The 21,062-nt window shown below is 33.2% G+C and overlaps 9 protein-coding genes and 4 pseudogenes across 13 annotated transcripts, besides 2 other annotated features; 8 read left to right on the top strand and 5 right to left on the bottom strand.

Annotated features, from left to right (window-relative positions):
* Nucleotides 1–386: 386 nt before the first annotated feature.
* On the top strand, nucleotides 387–3,219 carry TVAGG3_0434000 (uncharacterized protein; the record flags this gene model as incomplete). Its single annotated transcript, XM_001301671.1, has 1 exon — nucleotides 387–3,203. One exon carries the CDS (start codon nucleotides 387–389, stop codon nucleotides 3,201–3,203), a length of 2,817 nt encoding a protein of 938 aa, XP_001301672.1.
* Nucleotides 3,220–3,475: 256 nt separating this feature from the next.
* TVAGG3_0433990 (ribonuclease inhibitor domain-containing protein) lies at nucleotides 3,476–5,038 on the bottom strand (the record flags this gene model as incomplete). Its single annotated transcript, XM_001301672.1, has 1 exon — nucleotides 3,476–5,038. One exon carries the CDS (start codon nucleotides 5,036–5,038, stop codon nucleotides 3,476–3,478), a length of 1,563 nt encoding a protein of 520 aa, XP_001301673.1.
* Nucleotides 5,039–5,522: 484 nt separating this feature from the next.
* Nucleotides 5,523–7,489: a mobile genetic element.
* A 1,220-nt stretch (nucleotides 7,490–8,709) lies between these two features.
* Nucleotides 8,710–21,062: part of a mobile genetic element that runs on past the window's edge.
* Nucleotides 10,978–12,148, top strand: TVAGG3_0433970 (annotated as a pseudogene). The gene has a single exon. A coding segment is annotated over exon 1 (1,171 nt).
* On the top strand, nucleotides 12,687–13,106 carry TVAGG3_0433960 (protein of unknown function, DUF4106 family; the record flags this gene model as incomplete). Its single annotated transcript, XM_051233894.1, has 1 exon — nucleotides 12,687–13,106. The coding sequence occupies one exon, from the start codon at nucleotides 12,687–12,689 to the stop codon at nucleotides 13,104–13,106; it is 420 nt and encodes a 139-aa protein (XP_051103624.1).
* On the top strand, nucleotides 13,251–13,708 carry TVAGG3_0433950 (uncharacterized protein; the record flags this gene model as incomplete). The annotated part of the gene is made up of 1 exon (XM_051233893.1): nucleotides 13,251–13,708. A coding segment is annotated over one exon (458 nt), but the record flags the coding sequence as incomplete, so codon positions are not given.
* TVAGG3_0433940 lies at nucleotides 16,586–17,210 on the top strand (annotated as a pseudogene). Its single transcript has one exon. A coding segment is annotated over exon 1 (625 nt).
* On the top strand, nucleotides 17,390–17,821 carry TVAGG3_0433930 (uncharacterized protein; the record flags this gene model as incomplete). Its single annotated transcript, XM_051233892.1, has 1 exon — nucleotides 17,390–17,821. One exon carries the CDS (start codon nucleotides 17,390–17,392, stop codon nucleotides 17,819–17,821), a length of 432 nt encoding a protein of 143 aa, XP_051103622.1.
* Nucleotides 17,857–18,278, top strand: TVAGG3_0433920 (annotated as a pseudogene). Its single transcript has one exon. A coding segment is annotated over exon 1 (422 nt).
* Nucleotides 18,776–19,053, top strand: TVAGG3_0433910 (P-loop containing nucleoside triphosphate hydrolases family; the record flags this gene model as incomplete). The annotated part of the gene is made up of 1 exon (XM_051233891.1): nucleotides 18,776–19,053. A coding segment is annotated over one exon (278 nt), but the record flags the coding sequence as incomplete, so codon positions are not given.
* On the bottom strand, nucleotides 19,555–19,743 carry TVAGG3_0433900 (uncharacterized protein; the record flags this gene model as incomplete). Its single annotated transcript, XM_051233890.1, has 1 exon — nucleotides 19,555–19,743. One exon carries the CDS (start codon nucleotides 19,741–19,743, stop codon nucleotides 19,555–19,557), a length of 189 nt encoding a protein of 62 aa, XP_051103620.1.
* Nucleotides 19,977–20,211, bottom strand: TVAGG3_0433890 (annotated as a pseudogene). The gene has a single exon. A coding segment is annotated over exon 1 (235 nt).
* Nucleotides 20,244–20,534, bottom strand: TVAGG3_0433880 (uncharacterized protein; the record flags this gene model as incomplete). The annotated part of the gene is made up of 1 exon (XM_051233889.1): nucleotides 20,244–20,534. One exon carries the CDS (start codon nucleotides 20,532–20,534, stop codon nucleotides 20,244–20,246), a length of 291 nt encoding a protein of 96 aa, XP_051103619.1.
* Nucleotides 20,541–21,046, bottom strand: TVAGG3_0433870 (KilA, N-terminal/APSES-type HTH, DNA-binding family; the record flags this gene model as incomplete). Its single annotated transcript, XM_051233888.1, has 1 exon — nucleotides 20,541–21,046. A coding segment is annotated over one exon (506 nt), but the record flags the coding sequence as incomplete, so codon positions are not given.

Raw genomic sequence — 21,062 nt, 5'->3', positions numbered from 1 at the left:
ACATTTTTAATCATAGTCATTACAGACCCCCATGCGTGACTGTCTCTAGTCATTATAAATTGAAGAATATCTTCAAAGTTATTCGTAAAATTTCTATTTTGAATTTCCTGAGCTGCAGAAACGATTTCATTTGGAAATAAACCTGGCTATAGCACTGGGTACTTCAAGTTGTAGATTTCCAGCGTGGTGGAACTGAGAAATTTCGAATCTATACTCCATTGCTGAGAAATCATTGAAATTTTAGATAATTGTAAAATTTCAAAGAAAACGACGATTACATTTTCAGAATTTCCACTTTGAAAATTATAATGCAAGTGTGAATTACACCAACAAACATGATTTTAGAAATATTGCAAAATTGTCACTTTTCTTTTAAAATTTTTTATATGAATAATCTTTTTACTTTTAGAGCGGCAACTCCAAGCTTTTGCTTCTTCACGAAGTCATACAATAAGTGTCCTGCTGGAGCAATTCCTATTTCTCCCGAAAATTACTCGAATTTCAATAAATTTATTACGTATGACATGTATCAAGTTTCGATTTTATACGTGGATGATACATATGTCGACAATATGCCAGTATCATTCAACGTTAAATCGGTTCCCAGTGATATCGGTTTATTGAAGCTTTATTCCTTAAATAATAACAAAGTTTACTTAGATTTTTCAGACAAAACATTCAACATTCCACTCTATCTTCAAGGCATTAAAGCTCAGCTCAATTACAACGTTATTAAAGCCAAAAATATCAAATTAGAGAAAGTCACTACGTTTGGATTCGGGGATTCAATTGAAGCCACTGTTTTACACATCGACAGTTACTCAGCGGACCAGTTCGAAGACAAGTTTAACTGTTATTCAGTTTATTTCGATTTGAATGAGCTCCCATCCAAAAATATCACGTTTACACATAAAGCTCCATCATCTGTCAAGTTCTTTAACATCAGAAATTCATCATTCTACTTCAATTTCAACAGAATGATCATTGCTTACGATGAAAAAGATGTTTCTTTTTATTTCGATGACACAAAAGCGACAACCATATTTGAATTCAATGAAACAACACAAAATCTTTATATTTCAAACATCGCTGATTACAAAGATTCATTAGTTTCACATTCTACATTCGTTTCTACCAAGAATTTGCAGATAAATTCTCCTCTTCACATTCCTTTCAATAAAAACGGTCCAAAAATTGACACAACAAACGGTTTGTCACTTCACATGACCAATTCAGATCAGAACTTTAAGTTTGTGCAAGGATATCCATCGCAAGACCAGAAAATTGTCTATTCAAACACAGAAGATGTAACAATGTCAGAAATTTTAATTGGCGGAGAAACAAAAATTTTGGTTCCAAATTTGACAGCTGAAAAAGTGTCAGTGTCACCTTTTGATACAAAAGTGACAACCAATGCCGATAAGATCACTGTTACAACAATGAAAATCAATGATAACAAAGTAGATTTCGAGAATGGAAACTATGATATTCATTATCTTGATTTAGGAAACGGAAAAGTTTCATTTGATAACTTCGAAAGATTGATAATGAAAACAAAATTGAAAGGACAAGTAAATATCAATAATCTGAAAGAAGAAAATGTCTGGATCAAATTAGATTTGGATGATTTGATATCAGAAGGAGAATATGATATATTGAATGTGAAAAACACTCAAATTGATTGTGATAAATCTGTTTTGATGGCGAATGATGATTCTGCAACTTATTTCCCATTTGTTTACAGAGATTATAAGATTGATTACAAATGCTCTGCAAATAAAATTACAGTCAAAACAACAAAGACAACGAAATCAACTAAAGTTTGTATATATGACTACAAACAAAGCTGCCCAAGTGATTACGTAGCTGTTTCTAATAACTCTGAAATTGATAACATTCTTAATTTGATTGAAAGTGACACAAAAACATGTCAAATTTTGGTTATGTCACCAAGAAATGACATCAAAATTGATATCGATAGAGAAATGAAATACATTTTCTATGGAAAAGGAAAGACTGTTGAATTGTTAGATAAAACAATTGAAACTGCTGCTTCTATTGTTTCTAATGGTGTTAATATGAATTACAACGGAAATATGACGAAATCAAGACTTCCAGAATTGAAATTATATGATGCAAAAATCAACCAAAAGTTTGCAAATTTGGATGGAATATTGATTAAAAGAATTTGGGAAGTTCCTTTCGAATCTGACTTGCCAACAGTTATAACCTGTGAAACAGCTGTTACACTTAAATTCGAAGGAAATATGGAAATCAAATCGAATAATTTCATTTTGGATGGAAAAACAAAACTAAAGAAAGGAAATTACGAATATCAACCAAGTTCTGGATCAATCATAAAAAGTGATACAACAATTGACATCAAAAGCGCTCAATTTTTGACAGCAACTGCCCCTTTAGGTAACTTTGGAGATGTTGATTATTTGAATATGACATGGACGTCGAATTTTTCAAAAGCTGACTTTACAAAAGTCAAAAAACTTTATTTGACATTTGGAAATGATTTTGACGATTTGACATTTGTTGATGGAATGGATGTTATTTTGAATCCAACATCGGAAAACATTACAATTGATAAACTACAAATCAAAGGTAATGTTAAACTGAAAACAACAAAACCACTAAAAATTACGCACTTCAAAGTTTTCGAAAATTCTGACCATGAAATTGATGAAAAATTTGTAATCAATTTCTTGGAATTACAAGAATCTTCTAAGGCCAAATATATTGGCGATAAAGTTGAAGTTCTTACAGTTCATTACACGACATCAAGAGTTCCTTTGTTAACAGTTCAAAATGTTAGTATTGGAAAAGTTATTTTCAATTCCATGGCTTTCGAAGGAGAATTGAATCCATATAAAATCATGGAAATAGATCCGATTTTGGTTGTTGAAGGAGAATTAAAGGTAAATTCTGTTAACTTCGATGGATTTGATGAGTTCTATAGAATTCACATGAACTACAGATTATCAACTGATGGTTTGTATTTATTGCATTCAGACAGAACAGTTCCAACTCCAACATCGAATGTAAACTACTCTAAAGAAAATGTAGTTTTCACAGTAATTTGCATGTCTGTTGCTCTTGTTGTTGCAATTGCAATTTCTGCAATTATATGCATCTGCGGAAAGAGACATGATGCCAAGTTACTGTCCACACATCCATTGCTTTCAACAGACTAAACTTACAATAAAAAATCCTTTCATTTAAATTTTTTTTAAATTCGATTAATTAATTCATTCTGAGCAATATTCAAACACATGTTAATTAGGAGAATTCTGCTGACCAAGTTGTCCAATGATGACTTAGCATTCAGAATTGATCTCAATATTGGTAATATCTTCTGTAGAAAATAGTTTTCTTGATAATTTTCTTCAACAGCTATTTAGAAATTAATGTCAATTTTTATAGGATTGAAAAAAACTAATAAATGACTGTTGAAGTTTAAAAATTTTTATAACATTCCAATGTATAGAATAACAGTGAATGCATAGAGAAGTGATTGTGTGATTTTTGTGTTGATGATTCTGCATTGGCATGTAAGGAAGTCACATGAGTAAATTGCCTTAGGGTTAAGAAGCCATTCAGATATGATTTTCCGAATGAAAGAGACTGTCCTGTTCTCGATGATGACACCACATCTCAGATGATTGCATCCGAAGAAGATAGAATTTTCTACGTTCTTGACGCATATAGGGATGTTGATCGATATCAATGAAGAGCAATTTGCGAACGCATATTGTTTGATGCTCCGAACGGAGTCGTCTGGGATGGAAATGCTGATCAGATTTTTGCATCTAATGAATGCGCCTGATGATATAGTACGAAGTGTCTGTGGGACATTGAAGAACTTGATCTCTGACCCTGGAGGGAAGCAGAAGAGGACTGTTTCTGATTTGTTGTAAAGAGCACCGACATCAACTGTGAAGTAGTCACCTCGTGGGCATTCGATGACAGAGAGAGACGAACATCCATCGAAGAACAAGTTGCCGATATTTTGCAAAGAGCAGTCTGATGGAATTGTGAACTTGACGAGATTTGTGCATCCTTTAAAGACGTAGTCTGACATGTACTCGGTGTGATTTGGAACTGTGAATGTTGTGATGTTCGTATTCTCAAAGCAGTTAGATCCAATCTGTTTGACTGAAGGAGGAAGTGCGATATGTGAAAGATTAACACAATTACTGAAACAGCGCATGTCAATAAATGTCAGTTTAGAGTCTGTTGGGAAAGTTATGTTCGTTATTCCTGTGTTACTGAATGCATATCTATCAATTTTCTCTAACGAAGATGGGAAAACAATCTCTCTCAACGATAAACAATTCAAGAAACATGAATTCTGAATTCCTGTTATATTATTTCTGAAAATAATATTCTTGAGATTATTACAGTTTTTGAATGCTTCAATTCTAATTGTTACATTTTCCCAACAAGAAAATTCAATTGATTCTAAGCTTGAGCAATCTTCAAACGCTCGATAATAAATGTCTTTTAATTTAAATCCAAATGAAATTTTTTTCAGAGAAGTACAACCAGCAAATGCATAAGTTTCAATTCTGATTACAGAATTTGGAATATCGATGTTTGTTAGATTTATGCAGCCTCTAAATGCATAATCATTTATTGCTTTGAGTTTTGATTCTTCTTCAAAAATAATTGTTTTTAATATGTTGTTACCGCTGAAAACGCTATTATGTATTGTTTCAACGATTGATGGAATTGTGTACGAATCTCGTTCACTCAAATACAAAACAAGCATTGTTGGAGAATTATAAATCAATCCCTGGTCATCCTGGAGAAAAGGGGATCCATCTGCAAAAGTTATAACAGTCTGTGATGGAAAGCATTGACCTCCTAGAGAATTCACTGAACTTGGAATTGTTACAGCTCTGAGATTATTACAATTTGCAAAAGCTGTATAGTCTATTGACAATAATCCTTCTGGAAATATTATACTTGATATATTAGCATTTTTAAAACATCCTGATGTAATTGTTTTAACCTCATTTCCAAGCATGACCTCAGATAAAAGTTTACAACATGCAAATTCAGATGAACTTGTCAATTGGAGAGTATTTGGTATATTCAATGATTTTAAATATGAATAGAGAAATGAACACGAATCTAGTGTTTTAACATTTGGCGTGAAAACTATTGATTCAATAAGAGAGTATCCAAATGCATAAGTTCCTATTTTCTCGATAAAATCAGGAGTTGTAAATGATTTTGAATGATTTCCTGGGAAATATATCAATATTTTCTTATCTTTTGTATATAAAATACCATCAATTGATGTGAAAAAATTATTTTGTTCATCACATTCGATTGTTTTAAGTGTTTGTGGTGATTCTATATTTGCGTTTATTATAGAAACGCATTTTGGAATGAAAAGAGTTGTGATAATTGTTCCATGGAAGCACCCTCTTTCAATCGTATGAAGTTTTGAATCTCTTGAAATAAAAATATTTTTTAGTTTATTACAATTTTTCAAAGCAATATTTGAAACAATAAGAATTACCGAAAAAGTGACAAAACATCAAAAACAGGGAGGGGGTCTCAATTTTTATTACTTATATTATTTTACAATATTTATATAAATACTCTTTATAATATATTTTACTATAAAATTATACCTCAAATTCAAATATTTAAAATATTATTTACATAATTATCTCAAAATTATATTTTTATATATTATTTTTCATATGTATAAATCATATAATCTATATCTATGCAAATCTCATCTAAATTTTTTTGAAACAAACCGCTACCATTTTATAATGGTCCATCTTAAATTCATCATAAATTCTGGTACATGTTAGTACCAGAGTCTTCAAATCTCAAACACTCTGGTACCAACATGTACCAGACGCGAGTTTCCAATGCCCTCGTACGATTTTCTATTAAGATCTTCTTGAATGAGAAGGTCTTCATAGAAACTCGTACGAGGGCTTCTCTTTTAAATACTCTGGTACCTGCTGGTATCGGAGTCGACTTTACAGCCCTTTCCCCAATTTTGAAGCTGGGGAAAGTTTTCAAGCAATGAAAGGGAAGCTCTCGCTATGAGGTGAAAATCTAGAATTTTTACCTCATAGCGAGTAATCCTTTGTTAATTGCTTGAAAACTTTCTTCAAATTATCAAAATTTCGAGGAAAGTTTCCTTGCTTCAAAGTAGAGATGGAGCCCTTTGAGCCACTGCATATAGGTCAGTGACTCAAAATACTCCATCTCTACTAGAAATCGCCAAAATTTGGGTCGCAATCTTTGAAATGCGACGCAAGTTTGGGCAATTTCGCGAGGGACTTGCTCCATTTGGTGCATAGATTCACACTCTATGTACCAGATGGAACAATTCTTTCGCTGACAGCGGGAAACTTTGTCTGAATAGTTTAACATTCAGACAAAGTTTCCGCTGTCAGAGAGGGAATGGAAGGGTAAGAGGTATATATTCATAATGTATACCTCTTACTCTTCCATTCCCTCAAGAAAGTTCAAAAACTTGGGTGCAATCAGAACTGATTGTACCCAAGTTTTTGAACTTTATATAAGGAATTGTTAGCTATGATGTACTGATCATGAATCAGTACATCATAGCCAACAATTCCTTCGCAAACAGTGGGAAACTTTGTCTGAATAGTTTAACATTCAGACAAAATTTCCCGCTGTCAGGGAGGGAATTAGAGGGTGGGAGATATATAGATAGACTATAAATCTCTCACCCTTTAATTCCCTCAAGAAAGTTCAAAAACTTGGGTGCAATCAGAACTGATTGCACCCAAGTTTTTGAATTTTGTATAAGGAATTGTTGGCTATGATGTGGATAGCCGCTGCCAGACCAAATGAATTAACCGTTGTGAATAACGTTTCTGAATCTTTATTTAAAAAGATAAAATATCACGATTTTGGCTGCGTTAAAAATCAAAGAATTGATGTTTTTGTCAAAAATCTTTTAGAAGAAGTTGCACCAATTACTTTTATCGTATTAAAAACGATTTACTTCAAACAGGTTTTATTCCTTCAATTAGAATTCGCGAGCCTCGATTGACAGATTATAAAACAAAATTGAAAAGAGAAGTTCAATCACGTTTATACCAAGTATTAAATTTTGTTCAGAATCAAGAAGCCAATTTGAATCCATTAAGATTTTTATTGGAAAATGCTGAAGAAAAACTTTCTCAAATAAATGAGAAGATACAAAATTCAATTACATATTTAAGATCGTTTGAAATTCCAAATGAATTGTTAGATACGTATATGTTAGAAATTAATGAATTTTGTTATAATTCTCCAGATTATATTTTAGAACATTTCGAAGAATTTTTAGAGGATTTCAAAGAAAAGAATAAGTTAATAGACTAAAAAATTTATTATTTTTTTTGTGAATTTTAAATTGTCACTTTTTAAGTGTTACTCCCTATTGAAAGTATCACTTTTTGGGTGTCACTTTTTCGGAAATTCTTATATACTCAGCAATATTTTGATAAAGTTTGAATAGATGATGGTAATGAAATATTGACTAGAGATTTGCATAGACTAAATGAATACGTATTAATAGTTCTAAGATAATTGCAATTTGAAAAATCAACTGAGCGTAGTTTCGAACAATTGAAAAATGCGCAATCGCTGATTGTGTTAAGTTTGGAATTTTGAAGGAATCTAACAGATTCAAGTGTATTTCGACTTCCTTCAAAAGCATAATTTCCGCATGTTAATGGACCAAGTTGTCCAAAGATGACTTCGCAGTCAGATTTGATCTCAATATTGGTAACATCATTTGTAGAATATAGTATTCGATCGTTTTCTTGATAATTTTCTCCAAAACTGATTTAGAATCTAATGTCAAATTTTTTATTTATTTATTTATTTATTTATTTATTTATTTATTTATTTATTTATTTATTTATTTATTTATTTATTTATTTATTTATTTATTTATTTATTTATTTATTTATTTATTTATTTATTTATTTATTTATTTATTTATTTATTTATTTATTTATTATTATTTATTTATTTATTTATTTATTTATTTATTTATTTATTTATTTATTATTATTTATTTATTTATTTATTTATTTATTTATTTATTTATTTATTTATTTATTTATTTATTTATTTATTTATTTATTTATTTATTTATTTATTTATTTATTTATTTATTTATTTATTTATTTATTTGAGGTTGAATGATTTCTGAAAATCTTTTCAAAATATGCTACAAGCTGAAATCGATTATCATTAATTAATTATTTATATTGACTAACATTATCGGTTTTTCCTCATTTGGACGTGAAAATGACAAGACATCAGAGATTTTTAGTAAACTGTCAAAAAATTTCCAAAAATAAAGTTTTAGTGTTATCATTTATTTAACACATACATTATATACCAATATGATTTTCATGTGATTTTTGACCTTTTTAGTCCACCAAGCGGCACCCTTAAATTGTCTCAACATCAATTTTTTGGTTTTGATATTAATTTAATTTTTTTTCAACAAGACAATAAAATAAAAAAACAAAAACAAACATTTTTATTCTTATCCGAAATCACCAATAACAAGATGAGGTAGCTGGTGTCTAATCTGAACATCTTTAAATTTCCTCCTCAAGGAAATATAGATAGCAATAATAACAATCAAACAAATCGTTAAAATTGGAAGAATGATGATCAAAATCAATTGAACTTAAAAAAAAAAAAAAAAAAAAAAGGGTAGTGGGGCTTCCAGGCACTTCGTGCCTTCTAGCCCTGAAGATGTTTAGTATAAATGAAGTTTTTATTCGGAGGGCTTCCAGCCCATAAGAAATTTTTCCCAAGACCCAAGAGGAGGACCGAACCCCAGCCGACCAGCCGTTGACTTTTTTGTCATGATTTCATCGTAAATGTTTTGTCAAGACTTCTTCGTAAATGTTTTGTCAAGACTTCTTCGTAAATGTTTTGTCAAGACTTCTTCGTAAATGTTTTGTCAAGACTTCTTCGTAAATGTTTTGTCAAGACTTCTTCGTAAATGTTTTGTCAAGACTTCTTCGTAAATGTTTTGTCAAGACTTCTTCGTAAATGTTTTGTCAAGACTTCTTCATCGTAAATGTTTTGTCAAACTTCTTCGTAATGAGCGTAAATGACCAAAAATAATGTTTATGTTAGCATGTTAGATCTAACACGTTTTCTAACATGTTTTCTAACATCGTAGAAAACTCATGATTTCATCGTAAATGTTTTGTCAAGACTTCTTCGTAAATGTTTTGTCGAAACTTCTTCGTAAATGTTTTGTCGAAACTTCTTCGTAAATGTTTTTGTCAAACTTCTTCGTAATGAGCGTAAAGGACCCAAAAATATAATTTATGTTAGAATGTTAGATCTAACATGTTTTCTAACATGTTTTCTAACATGGTCTAAAACTCTTGAATTTTCATGAATTTTCATGATTTCATCGTAAATGTTTCGACAAAACATAGACAATAAAGTTTTGACAAAACATAGACAAGAAAGTTTTGACAAAACATAGACAAGAAAGTTCATGAGAAATTAGACAAGAAAGTCTTGACAAAACATAGACAAGAAAGTCTTGACAAAACATTTACGATGAAGTTTGACAAAGTCTCAACAAAGTCTTTACGATGAAGTTTGACAAAACATAGACAAGAAAGTTTTGACAAAACATTTACGAAGAAGTCTTGACAAAACATGTACGAAGAAGAAGTTTCGACAAAACATATACGATGAAATCATGAAAATTCAAGAGTTTTAGACCATGTTAGAAAACATGTTAGAAAACATGTTAGATCTAACATTCTAACATAAACATTATTTTTTGGTCCTTTACACTCATTACGATGAAGTCTTGACAAAACATTTACGAAGAAGTCTTGACAAAACATTTACGATGAAATCATGACAAGATAGAATATGAGAGAGGTCCCATAAACCGGAGAAAGTGTCATATAAACATCTGTCAAAAACCGCTTTTTAACTTCACTTAAAATGCCACGTAAGCTACGTAAGAATATACGTAAGAGGAAGAGAGCATTGAAACATCCAATAGTAAGACTAACACCACAACAACAGTTGCAACAACAAATGCTGAATGACCCCACTATGTTGCAACAAATGTCAAGCAACCCTATGCTTTTAAACCGAGTTCTTGGTGCACAGAGTGGAGGTTTAAGAGCGGCACTTTTAGCGAAAATGGCAGGCTATGGTGGAGCTGCAGACGGAACAGCTTATAACCCTCAAAGTCAAATGAATTTGAGTTCACTCAAAAATCAAATAACAGATGTCAAAAAGTCAAACATAGACATACAGAAGCAAATAGGTGAAAACGAAAAGAAACTAGAATATGACAGACACACAAAGAAACTCAATGAGTTAAACGTAGAGAAAAAGAAGAAAGAAGAACAACTGAAAGAACTAAGTACAGAGGAATATGCGAAAAAAGTGTCAGAAAAAGCAGCAGAAGTAGCAAAAATGGAACAAGATGTCATAAATTTGAAAAACCATACTACTCAATATAAAATACTGAAAGATGAAGAGATAAAACAAAAAGCCCTGAAGACATATATGGATAGCGATGAGTATAAAAAAGAAGTTGAAGCAAATGTAAAGGCAGAAAAACTTTTACAGTTGCAAAACCAAACCGTACAGTATGAAAACTTAGCACAAGAAAGTAAAAATAACGACGCAGCCATGCAAAAGGCAATGAAAAGCGCAGAATATATAAAAGCTAACAATGACTGGTTAGATGCCCAAGCCAACGCCAAAGCAGCCCAACTTATAGGGTCAATAAGGACAAAAATACAAGCGGATGAAGACAGTTCAAATGAAGCTTTAACAAATGCTGACTTTAAGAACGCTTTCGAAGCTCTTCATAGTAAGGTGAAACTAGTGAACGACTTCTCATCTGGAAAGAAACTGAAGTCTGAAGGTTTCGACAAAGAGTTAAAAGAAGTAGCACAAAATATGACGAAAATAACAGATGCAGCAACGAGACAGGCAGTTCAAAGTGCCTATGACGCCGTTAGAGCAACTGTTGTGGAAAGTCAAGAAAAAGAGTTACAACAGACTAAAACAGACCTAGTAAATGCTTTCTTAAAAACGAAAAGTCAGGTAGGACATTACGCTGCAGATGGAACATATGTGCCAGCTGGTGGAACTTATATACCACCAAACCCTCCAAGAGAAGCACCTGCACCAGGACTACCTAGAACATTTACATCGTCACATGGACACAGACACAGGCATGCACCAAAACCAACACAACAACCAGCACAACAACCACCTCCACAACCAGCACAACAACCAACAGTTCAAAACCCTGCACAAACAGAACAAGGAAACCAAGAATTCTTAAAAATGCTGAAGGAAGAGTGTGGTTTCCCAGATACTGTTGACTTTAGTGACAGATATAAAGAAGCTATTAGAAAGTTCAAGGATGGAAATACTGACCCGAACCTATTTAGCTTTATGACTCAGCACCAAATGGGATATAATTTCAAACCTGGAAAATACAAGCTCGCTAAGGGATATGATTTAATAGCATATCATCCAAATGACATGAACGAATTTACTCCGAGATATTTGATGTCAGAGCTAAATGACAATTCAACTTTCGTCATGAAACGCGTAAAAAATAGAGACGGAACGAAAGAACAAAAGCTTATGAATGCGGATGACGTAGATAGGGAAATTGTTAAAAACGGTCTCGGAATATATGAAATGCCAGCAGATGAGGTACAAGAAACTCCACAGGAAGAAATAGTTCAGATACAACCAGACATGGAAGAAATAGTTCAGCAACAACAGCTAGAAGAGCCTGAAGGAAACGAACAAGTCACTCCTTTGGAAACTAACTTCACAGAACTAGATGAAGATTTGGAACAGCCGAAAAATCTTGACCCTCAACAAGAGTATGCGGAGAATATGGAATATTTCCAAGAGTCTAAAAAAAATTCGGCTGACATAGTAGAAGAATATCGAAAAATGTTTGCCGACATACAAAGACTCCAACACCAGATGAAAATATTCAGCATAGAATGGAAGAACTGAAAAAAAATGTACACAAATACAACAACCCTTTTTACTTACGAGCATTTAACGTTCAATCTTCGGATGAACTCGGTGAAGATAAAAGGTTAAATTTCAAGAAAACATATAGAAATGAAACATTGTTTAAAGTTCATTCAGAACCTAGCCAAGATGGAAACAAACCTACTTTTGTTTCTGCAGACGATGGAACTACAATGAGATGGGGTCATAAAGCTAACCCGGATAGGTGGTTCATAAACTTACAACCACAATTCCAAGAAGTTGTAGACGCAATGGAAGTCAATGGTGAACAAGATATAGCTGGTATTTTCAGCGCGGCTTTAATGCCATTGAAAGATATGAAACATGCAGATATTTTGAACCAGTATGAAATGAACATGGCTGATGGAAATATAACACCTGACGTTCTAGAACATTTATCTCAAAGAACTACACAGAACCATAGAGATGGTATATTTGGTGAAGAGTTTAGAAAGAAAGTTAGGGAGAGAGAAGGAAGAGAACCTATTGTACATGACCTTGCAAACGAAAGTTTGCAAAATGTCATAAAAACTTACTTTGCAGACAATGAACCGAGAAGGGATGAATATTTAAGAAAACTCAAATGGACAGTACCAAATGAAATGTTAGTATTGAAAAACATGTTCCTTGACAAAATAAAACCAACTACAGAAATAAACGACGCAAGACTGAAAGATTGGGTAAAAGCTTTCCCATTCACAAAAGATATTGTTGGTAACATGGAAAGAAAACCAGAATGGCTACAAAAACATATATTTGGAAACGAGCATATTCCATATGGACAGGCACTGTTTGAAGAGCTTGAACCAGAAACTCAGGAAAGAGTCATGCAAACAATACGCGAAGACTCAAATACAAACTATGACAAACTCTTTCTAGGATATAGGTTACCTGAGATGGGCGACCAGAGCCCAAAGGCAAAAAGGACATGGGAAATTTACAACATACTAGGTGAACATGAGGCAAAGATGCAACAACTTGAAGCAGAGGGCAAGTTACCAAAGAAGAAAAGAAAGTGGTGAAAGTAGTGAAGAACAAAGTGAAAGTAGTGGCAATGAAGGAAAAAGAAGAGTTAAAAACTCAGTCAGGAAGAAAGTAAAGCTTGGTACGAGTGGGTTCTATTATGATATATAAATCCAACTATTCTATATTTTTACCCATATGAAATGTACGCCGCTCAGAATATAACGCCAACAGTTTTGGATGCCATGAACGGAAATGTTTCCGAATGGTATAACGAATGCGACAATGCCATTAGAAGGTCAGAAATAGTTCCTGGAACTTACGAATATACAACTGCTGTTTCTTATGGAAACGTAGGTGAGTTTGGAGAAGGTTCTTCAACAACAGTAGATATTGCTTGCGACAGGTTTCATATAATTTCTATTGACAACTCATTCTTATACGTGGAACAAGACATTGAAATAAAACCTTCTGCTGACTTGAGAGGTAAGAAAGGTTGCAATGGTATTTTCTATGTCGGATACCAATATGCTCCAGAAGTTTTCATGGGATATAAGATATATTCTAACTCTGACTTAGTCCAAACAGTAACATGGGCAAACTATGAATGGTTCGCTTTAAGAAACTCAGTACAACCACAAGCTAGAGAACAAACAGACCAGTATGCAACTATTGAGAAAATAAGAAGACTTGACCCTAACGTTCCAGGAGTTTATGTTAACCTTTCTGGTTCAGATGGAAATGCTGTCACTAAAGTAAAATTGAAACTTAGAGTTCCTTTGTCATCTTTCCTCATCTTCAGGTTTTTAAGATACTTGCCAAACTGGGCAGGAAAAAATTTCTATCGAACTTACTCCAAGCAAAAATAACTTAGTCATTGCACCAACGCAAGACCCATTCACTCTTACAGACGTAAAGGGAGCAAATCAAACGTCATTCGCGAATTTTGCAAAGACAAAGTTGACTTAGACTTTGGTTTCTCAAACCTCAACACTGAAGTAAGGTATTATTTCAATGCTGCTGGAACTGCTTGGGACCCAGTTAGGTTTACATGCGAACAGCTTTCTAATGCAAGAGAATAGAAAGCAGACTTGCAGTCTATATGTTGGACCAGATATTTCAAATGCTTTAGCTGCCAAATATATTGCAGTTCCACTTATGTTCCCTATACACCAAATATCTGTCAAAGACTTTGCAGGTGAAGTTGGAAACCAAAATCCAGGACCGCAGGTGCAAGAACAGATATTGCTTTAACAACTGCAATGAAACACGCAGATACTATGTTTGTACTGTTCAGACGAACTATAAATGACTATTCTTGGTTTCTACAACCCTGGTATTAAATATCATATAAACATAGATGGCAAATATTATCAAGAGAAGAATATTCTACAGTTGAGGATATGAGGTCATACAACTTGACACTAGATGCTATGAACTTTAACAACAACTTCACAACAACCATTAACCCTGAAATGCAAAGTTCTATTATGCCATATGTGAAAGTATGGACTCATACAGGAAGTCAAAAAACTCAATATACAAATGGAGACGTTCAAACTTTTGGCTTGGCATTCCATTTGCTGACTCAGAAGACTTTATGGGTGGTATTTCAACTGTTGGTACTGTACAAATACAATATACTGGTGACAGAGACGGTCATATGAACAATGAGAGCAAAGAAGTTTACAAAACCAATAGCACTTTTCACGAAGATGCTCTTTTGAAGATTCGTTCGATGAAACCTGCTGGGGCTCCTCAGATTGGCATAACGACAGCTTCATCGAGCAGATTTTGGCAGCAGGTCAGTAAGTTGTTCTTGAACTGACTTCTCTCCGTCAAATATTGACAGTACGCCAGTTTTGACATAGTATTGTATTATAAACTTTTCCTTTAGTAATATCGGTCAGTTTGTTGTTATATTTTTGTCAACGTCAAGAACTTTCACCATTTCAGTTATACCAACTCTCTCTGCTTTATGAAAATATTTAGGTTCAGCAAAGACTGCTATTCTATAACATTTTCCATTGTTTGTGTAAAAACTATTCTGTCAATGAACTTGTATTGTTTGTGTGTTGTAAACTTTGTTTTGCTTCAATTCGAAGAGATACTCAAATACGTCCATCTTTTTATTCTAAGTAAAATGTCATTCCGAAAAATAGAAGCGTGAGTGTTTCAAAAGGTTTAATGGCGGTGGCAGATGTGAAGTTAAATTCACCACTCAAACAAACAGTCAAAGTGTTGTTGTCAATGTCAAAGAAAGAGATGTTGAAGTGGGAAACCATACGAAGACGAAGATGTATAGCAATTGTTCCTGTAAAAGAACAACCAACATATCCTGAAGTTAGCAGAGACTTAAGTTCTGTTGCAGATATTCGAAACGACTACCAACAACTGAAAGACAAACTTAAAACTCAGGAGAAGATTTGTCAAGCTTTAGGTATAATGTTAAACTTGGTCGAACACAACCCTGTAAAAGTGAACTCATATGTCATTGCACCTCATGAAGTTTTGAAAGAACTATTGAAACTTTTGACAGAGGCAGACGATATAAACATCAAAGAAATAGAACCGACATTGCTTGCTGTGGTGTTTCATATAATGTCATTGACAAGATATACGTTATGAAAGGAGGTGAAACGTTGAACTTAAAGTATAGTTTCCCAGACGTCATAAAAATATTTGACGACCACAACATTTCATTAAAATTTATTTGCTAAGTAAATGCAGAAGATATAATGGTTTATACTATTACGACTAAAAAACCCTGAGTCATATAATTCTATAACAACAAACTTACAAAGTCCTCAAGGACGGTATTGTAAACTAACTTTAAACACAATGACGACTAAAGCCTGTTTTGCTCTTTGACACCAGAAGATTTTATTGTTGTGAATGGTAAAAAATACTCCTTTGAAGATACTTACTCAGATATACCACCAACTGGTTTTGTTGACTTATTTAATACTTTAAGTACGGGTGTAACATGTGCTGCAACTAGAGCAGGTTTCATTATGTTTGGATGTCCGACTGAGTTTACTATAAACAATATGAGCTATAATACAAAACTTATATCTGGTTTTTTACTACAACAGTTTCTATAACAGGAAAAGGTGTCATACAAGGAATGTCTGTTCCATTGACTTTAAGCACACCTATTTTATATATTGTTTCAAACTTAGGTTCAAAGTGTTATTCGAATGTCGACAGAAACTACTATGACCAAAAGATACTTATGCGTATAAACAATACTTTCTCTGCTGGTTGCCTATTGTTCATTCGAATGCAGAATTTTCAACCTTAGTGAACTCAAACACTTTGGCAAGTATAACGTTGACATTAGTTGACGCAAACTTTGTTCCTGTAAAACTTTTATGTCCTATGTATTTGTCAATGACGGCAGAAAGTTTCGAATTGGAAGATGCAACTGGTAAAGTATTGTATTACAAGAACAACTTCAACAACAAATAGCTCAAGAACAACAAATGCAACAAATAGCTCAAGAATAAAAAAAATATTTTTTTTTATTTTTATAAAAATGTACAGAATAGATGTTTCAGATTTTTATGACTTCCAAACATTCAGAAATATGTGTCCATTTCGAGACTATAACAAAGCAGTCGAGAATTTGAAACGTTTAGTCATTTATGTCGACTCTGCCCCAGAATGTTATGTCATGAAAGAATGGGATGTTGTCTTTAACAAACCTAAAGCGACAATAGTTTCAGAACAAGAATGTAGACAGAAACTTAAGAAAATAAAAGTCGTACAAGTTGGAATGAAGATGTTAGATGCTTGGGATATCTTATTGTCAAAGTTAGAAGATTTTTCAGTTCGTGGTATAAAGTTTTATACACCTTCTCCAAACTTCTATTCTATCTTCACTGGATATAAATACGAACAAGTAGAATGGAAAGAAAATGTGTTATAGAAGCTTGGTTAGACCATGTCAAAGAAATTATATGCAATGGAAACGAAAGAGTCTATGAGTATATCTTATGTTGGTTTGCAAACATCTTACAACATCCAAGTGCTAAGAATGAAACTGCTCTCATTGTAATTGGAAAACAAAAACTGGTAAAACACATTCTTTACAGATATTTTGTGCAAACTGTTAGAGGGCTATTCGAACCCGAATATGACAAACTTAGAAAACATCTGCGGTAAATTTAACTCTTCAATAGAGAATATGAAACTTATAGTATGTAACGAACTTCAAAGTATAGATACAACAAAAGTTTTGAACTCAGATGCTTTGAAGAGTCTTATAACAGACAAAGTTGGAGTTGTTGAAAGAAAGTATAAAGACCAAAGAGTTTGTGAAAATGTTGCAAATTTCATTATGGTTTCAAACAATGCTGTTCCGATGAAGTTAGAAAGTTCTGACAGAAGATATGTAGTTGTCAGAACGTCAGAAGCTCATATGCAAGATACAGAATATTTTGACGACTTAGCAGAAACTTTGACACCTAACTTTTACAACCACTTGTTCTCATACTTTATGACATTAGATATTTCTAAGTTCAATCCAAGACAAATTCCATATACCGAAGAGAGACAAACATTGTTAGAAGCAAACAAGAGTGTTTATGAACTGTTTATAGATGAGACTAACTTTGAGTGTTTAGATGAAAGGTCATTGTACGATGAATATAAACAATATTGCCAAGAGTATGGTTATATGACAGCTTCTAAACGTACATTCTTGGCAAATGTCAAAAGTCTTTTAGATGTTCAGAATGGCGTATATACAAAGAAAATTTTTTCTGAGTAAATTTTAAAAAAATATTTTTTTATCCGATAGAAAAGATGACGAAATTCATCTCAGTAAATAAGTACATGACAGAAGTCAAAGATAAGTTAGCTCCATTCGCATATTTGAATGTTTACTTCTACAATTTTGAAAAGTCTACATTTGACAAAATTTGGAACATTGCACCAGTTAAGTTTGCTGTTGTTAGAAAAAGTGGTGCAACTTTTGAAGACTTATACATTGACGGTATGTTGACAGTCAAAGAAAATTTTGACAGAAAGTTCTCAAAACTCGAAGAAGGTAAAGCATACAAACTTGTTATACCTTATGAACCAAAGAAAGCAGACGACTATGAATATTATGAGTCTAAGATAGTTGAAGTTCAGGGTAGATTGGGTAAAAGAAGATTTTAGAGTCTAAGCCAGTGTTTGCTCCTAAAGAGGAAGAGAACATTGACATTGACCCAGAAATGTTCTAAAAATAAAATTTTATTTTTACATGTCATATCTCACTTCTCTGGAACTGGTTCAGGTTCTTTCTTCTCTTCTACTTTCTTTTCTTTCTTTCCTTTCTTCTTCTTTTCTGGTGGAGTTATGTCAAATTTCTCCGAACCATATTATGTAAAAGTTCTTTGTCCTTTAATAGCTCATCTATTCTGTTTTCTATTTCATCTTCAAGAACAGCGCATGTGTCTTCTTTGCATTCTAAGAACTTTTGTTGGACTTCATCTCTCCAAAGGCGTCATCTCTGTCAACAAGTCTGTCATTGACAAATTTTAAGACTGCTCTGCTTAATGTTTTATGGTTCTTGTCATATTCCCAGAAACAGAACTTTAGAACAAATTCACTTTCTTGTTTACACTATGTAAGATTTTATGGTCGACAGAAGTTTAGAGTCAAAAAGCTTGTCTCGAATATAGATAGCGAAATCACTAGACATTTTCTAAAAGATAAAAATTTTAATTTTTCTAAAAATATGTTAGAAAAAAAGTTTGCTGACATTGACAAGAAATTTGAGAATGTTTTGAAGAAGAACAAGAGGAAGTTAGAAAATGCTCAGATAAAGCCTATACATGACAAGTTCTTATTTGCTCAGAATGGTATAACAGGTCTAATCGCACCGCCTGGGTCGGGTAAGACTTTCACTTATCTTAAAATGGCTGCACAACAACAAGAACTAGATGAGAAGAACCCATTCTATGAGTTAGTTGTTATTTGTAGTACTTCTGGTCAATTCGATCAAACCGTCAATTCGTTCAAAGATATTATAAAGAAGTCTAAGTTAGTATGTATAAAGGATACTGAGTTGTTAGATTGGATAAAGAAGTACCAAAGAAGAGTTTTGAAGTATAATGCTATAAATGAGTATATAAATTCTAAGTTTAAAGACCCAAATGAGGAAATGCAGAGAATATTAGAGAAGAAACACTTCAGAAACAAACAGAAAGAGATAGAATACATTTCGAAAAATTGCAATCTTACGATTGGAAGACTTACCCTCATAGATGTCTTCTTATCTTAGATGACTTTGCTTCTCATCCTTTGTTAAAGAACAGAGAACAAGATATGTGTCGAATTCTTAAGAAGCTCAGACACTTTAACATCTCAGTTGTCATTTGTGTACAGACAGCCAAGAGTTTAAGTAAGGATGTAAAGAGAATACTTACTGACATTATACTTTTCCCAGGATTGTCAGAAGACGATTTCATGGAACTTATGAAAGAGTCCATGGCAGGTAAGTTTGACAGACATGAACTATGGGAGAAGTACAAAGTCATACAAGACCCTCATACTTCTTTCAGAATTCATATCTACGCAAACAAAGTTCAAATTGTAAAAAGTCAAGCGTAAAAATGTAAGTGTTTGAGTCTTAGTCTGTTGTGGTGCTGGGGCTGTCGGTTCTTCTGGCTTTGGAAGGCATTCAGGAAGAGGAACGTCAGTCATCTGTTTGTGTCCTGTCGGAAGGAAGGACTCGGAATGCCAGAAGGAAGGACTCGGAATGTCGGATGGAAGGACTCGGAATGCCAGAAGGAAGGACTCGGAATGTCGGAAGGAAGGACTCGGAATGTCGGAAGGAAAAACTCGGAATGTCGGAAGGAAAAACTTTTTCTGTCGGAAGGAAAAACTTTTTCTGAAGTTCGACCAAAAAGTTCTCAATTTTCGAAAATTTGAATGGTTTACGGACGAACAACAGGAAATTTTTTTCCAGTTGTCGGGAAATTTTTTTCCAGTTGTCGGGAAATTTTTTTCCAGTTGTCGGGAAGAACTTGGAATGTCGGAAGGAAGAACTTGGAATGTCGGAAGGAAGAACTTGGAATGTCGGAAGGAAGGACTTGGAATGTCGGAAGGAAGAACTTGGAATGCCAGAAGGATTTGACAAGACAATTTACCTTATAGAGCTACCTGAGCCATCTGAAGTCAAGCTTGAAAAATAAAGAGTTCATTTACTCTGCTTGTTTGAAGTTGTCAAAATACTCTGTTATTTTTTCCTTTAACAATGGCAAATCTTCTTTGAAGGTAAGTATTGTACAACCTTTCATATCATAGTGTGTTTGAGGTAACGTATCTTGAACTATTTGTTTCACATCTTCATTTGGGGTCATTGAAATCGGTAAGTTTTCGCGATAGAACCAATTTCTGTCAGATTTGTAAATCTTAGCAAGGTCGTAAAAGCTTTTGTTGTTTCTTCTGACTAAATGCAACATAACCATATCTTTATCTTCTTCATTTTCCATCTCTTCAGTATAATCATATACTTATAGTTCTTTTCCTTACCTTTTGGTACCGAACGTGGTATTCTTTTCTGAATGTTTTTGTCTTTTGCTTCAAGCTTGTTTTCCATCTCTTCACGTTCTGCTTTATATAGTTCATCTAACATCATGAAAATATAACAAGCATAACGAGGTGAAGCCCACATTGCTACGGCATTTACTAAAAGTCTATGAACATAATATCCTCTCAAACGGAGCCAATTCTTGCGATTTTCGTACGGAATCTCTACCCTCGGTTTTCCGAGGGTAGCAAACATATGAGGAAATTCTTCTAAAAGTTCTTTTGTCTGTTGGTTTTCAAACCAATGATATGCTTGCTTTGTAGAACGAAGAGCGTTCAAAATACTTTGCATCTGGTACATATCGTCTTTGACCGAACGAATGAGACGTAACTGTTTGTTATACTGTATGTACTCGTATTCTTCATTTATAGCTTCATGGACTATAACTGTTGTTGTGTTCTCTGTTGTTGACATATCTGTCCTTACATAC

This window comes from Trichomonas vaginalis, chromosome V (assembly GCF_026262505.1).
Source record: "Trichomonas vaginalis G3 chromosome V, whole genome shotgun sequence".
NCBI lineage: Eukaryota > Parabasalia > Trichomonadida > Trichomonadidae > Trichomonas > Trichomonas vaginalis.
The sequence above is the reverse complement of the archived record's forward strand: the minus strand, read 5'-3'. Positions and strand labels throughout refer to the sequence as shown.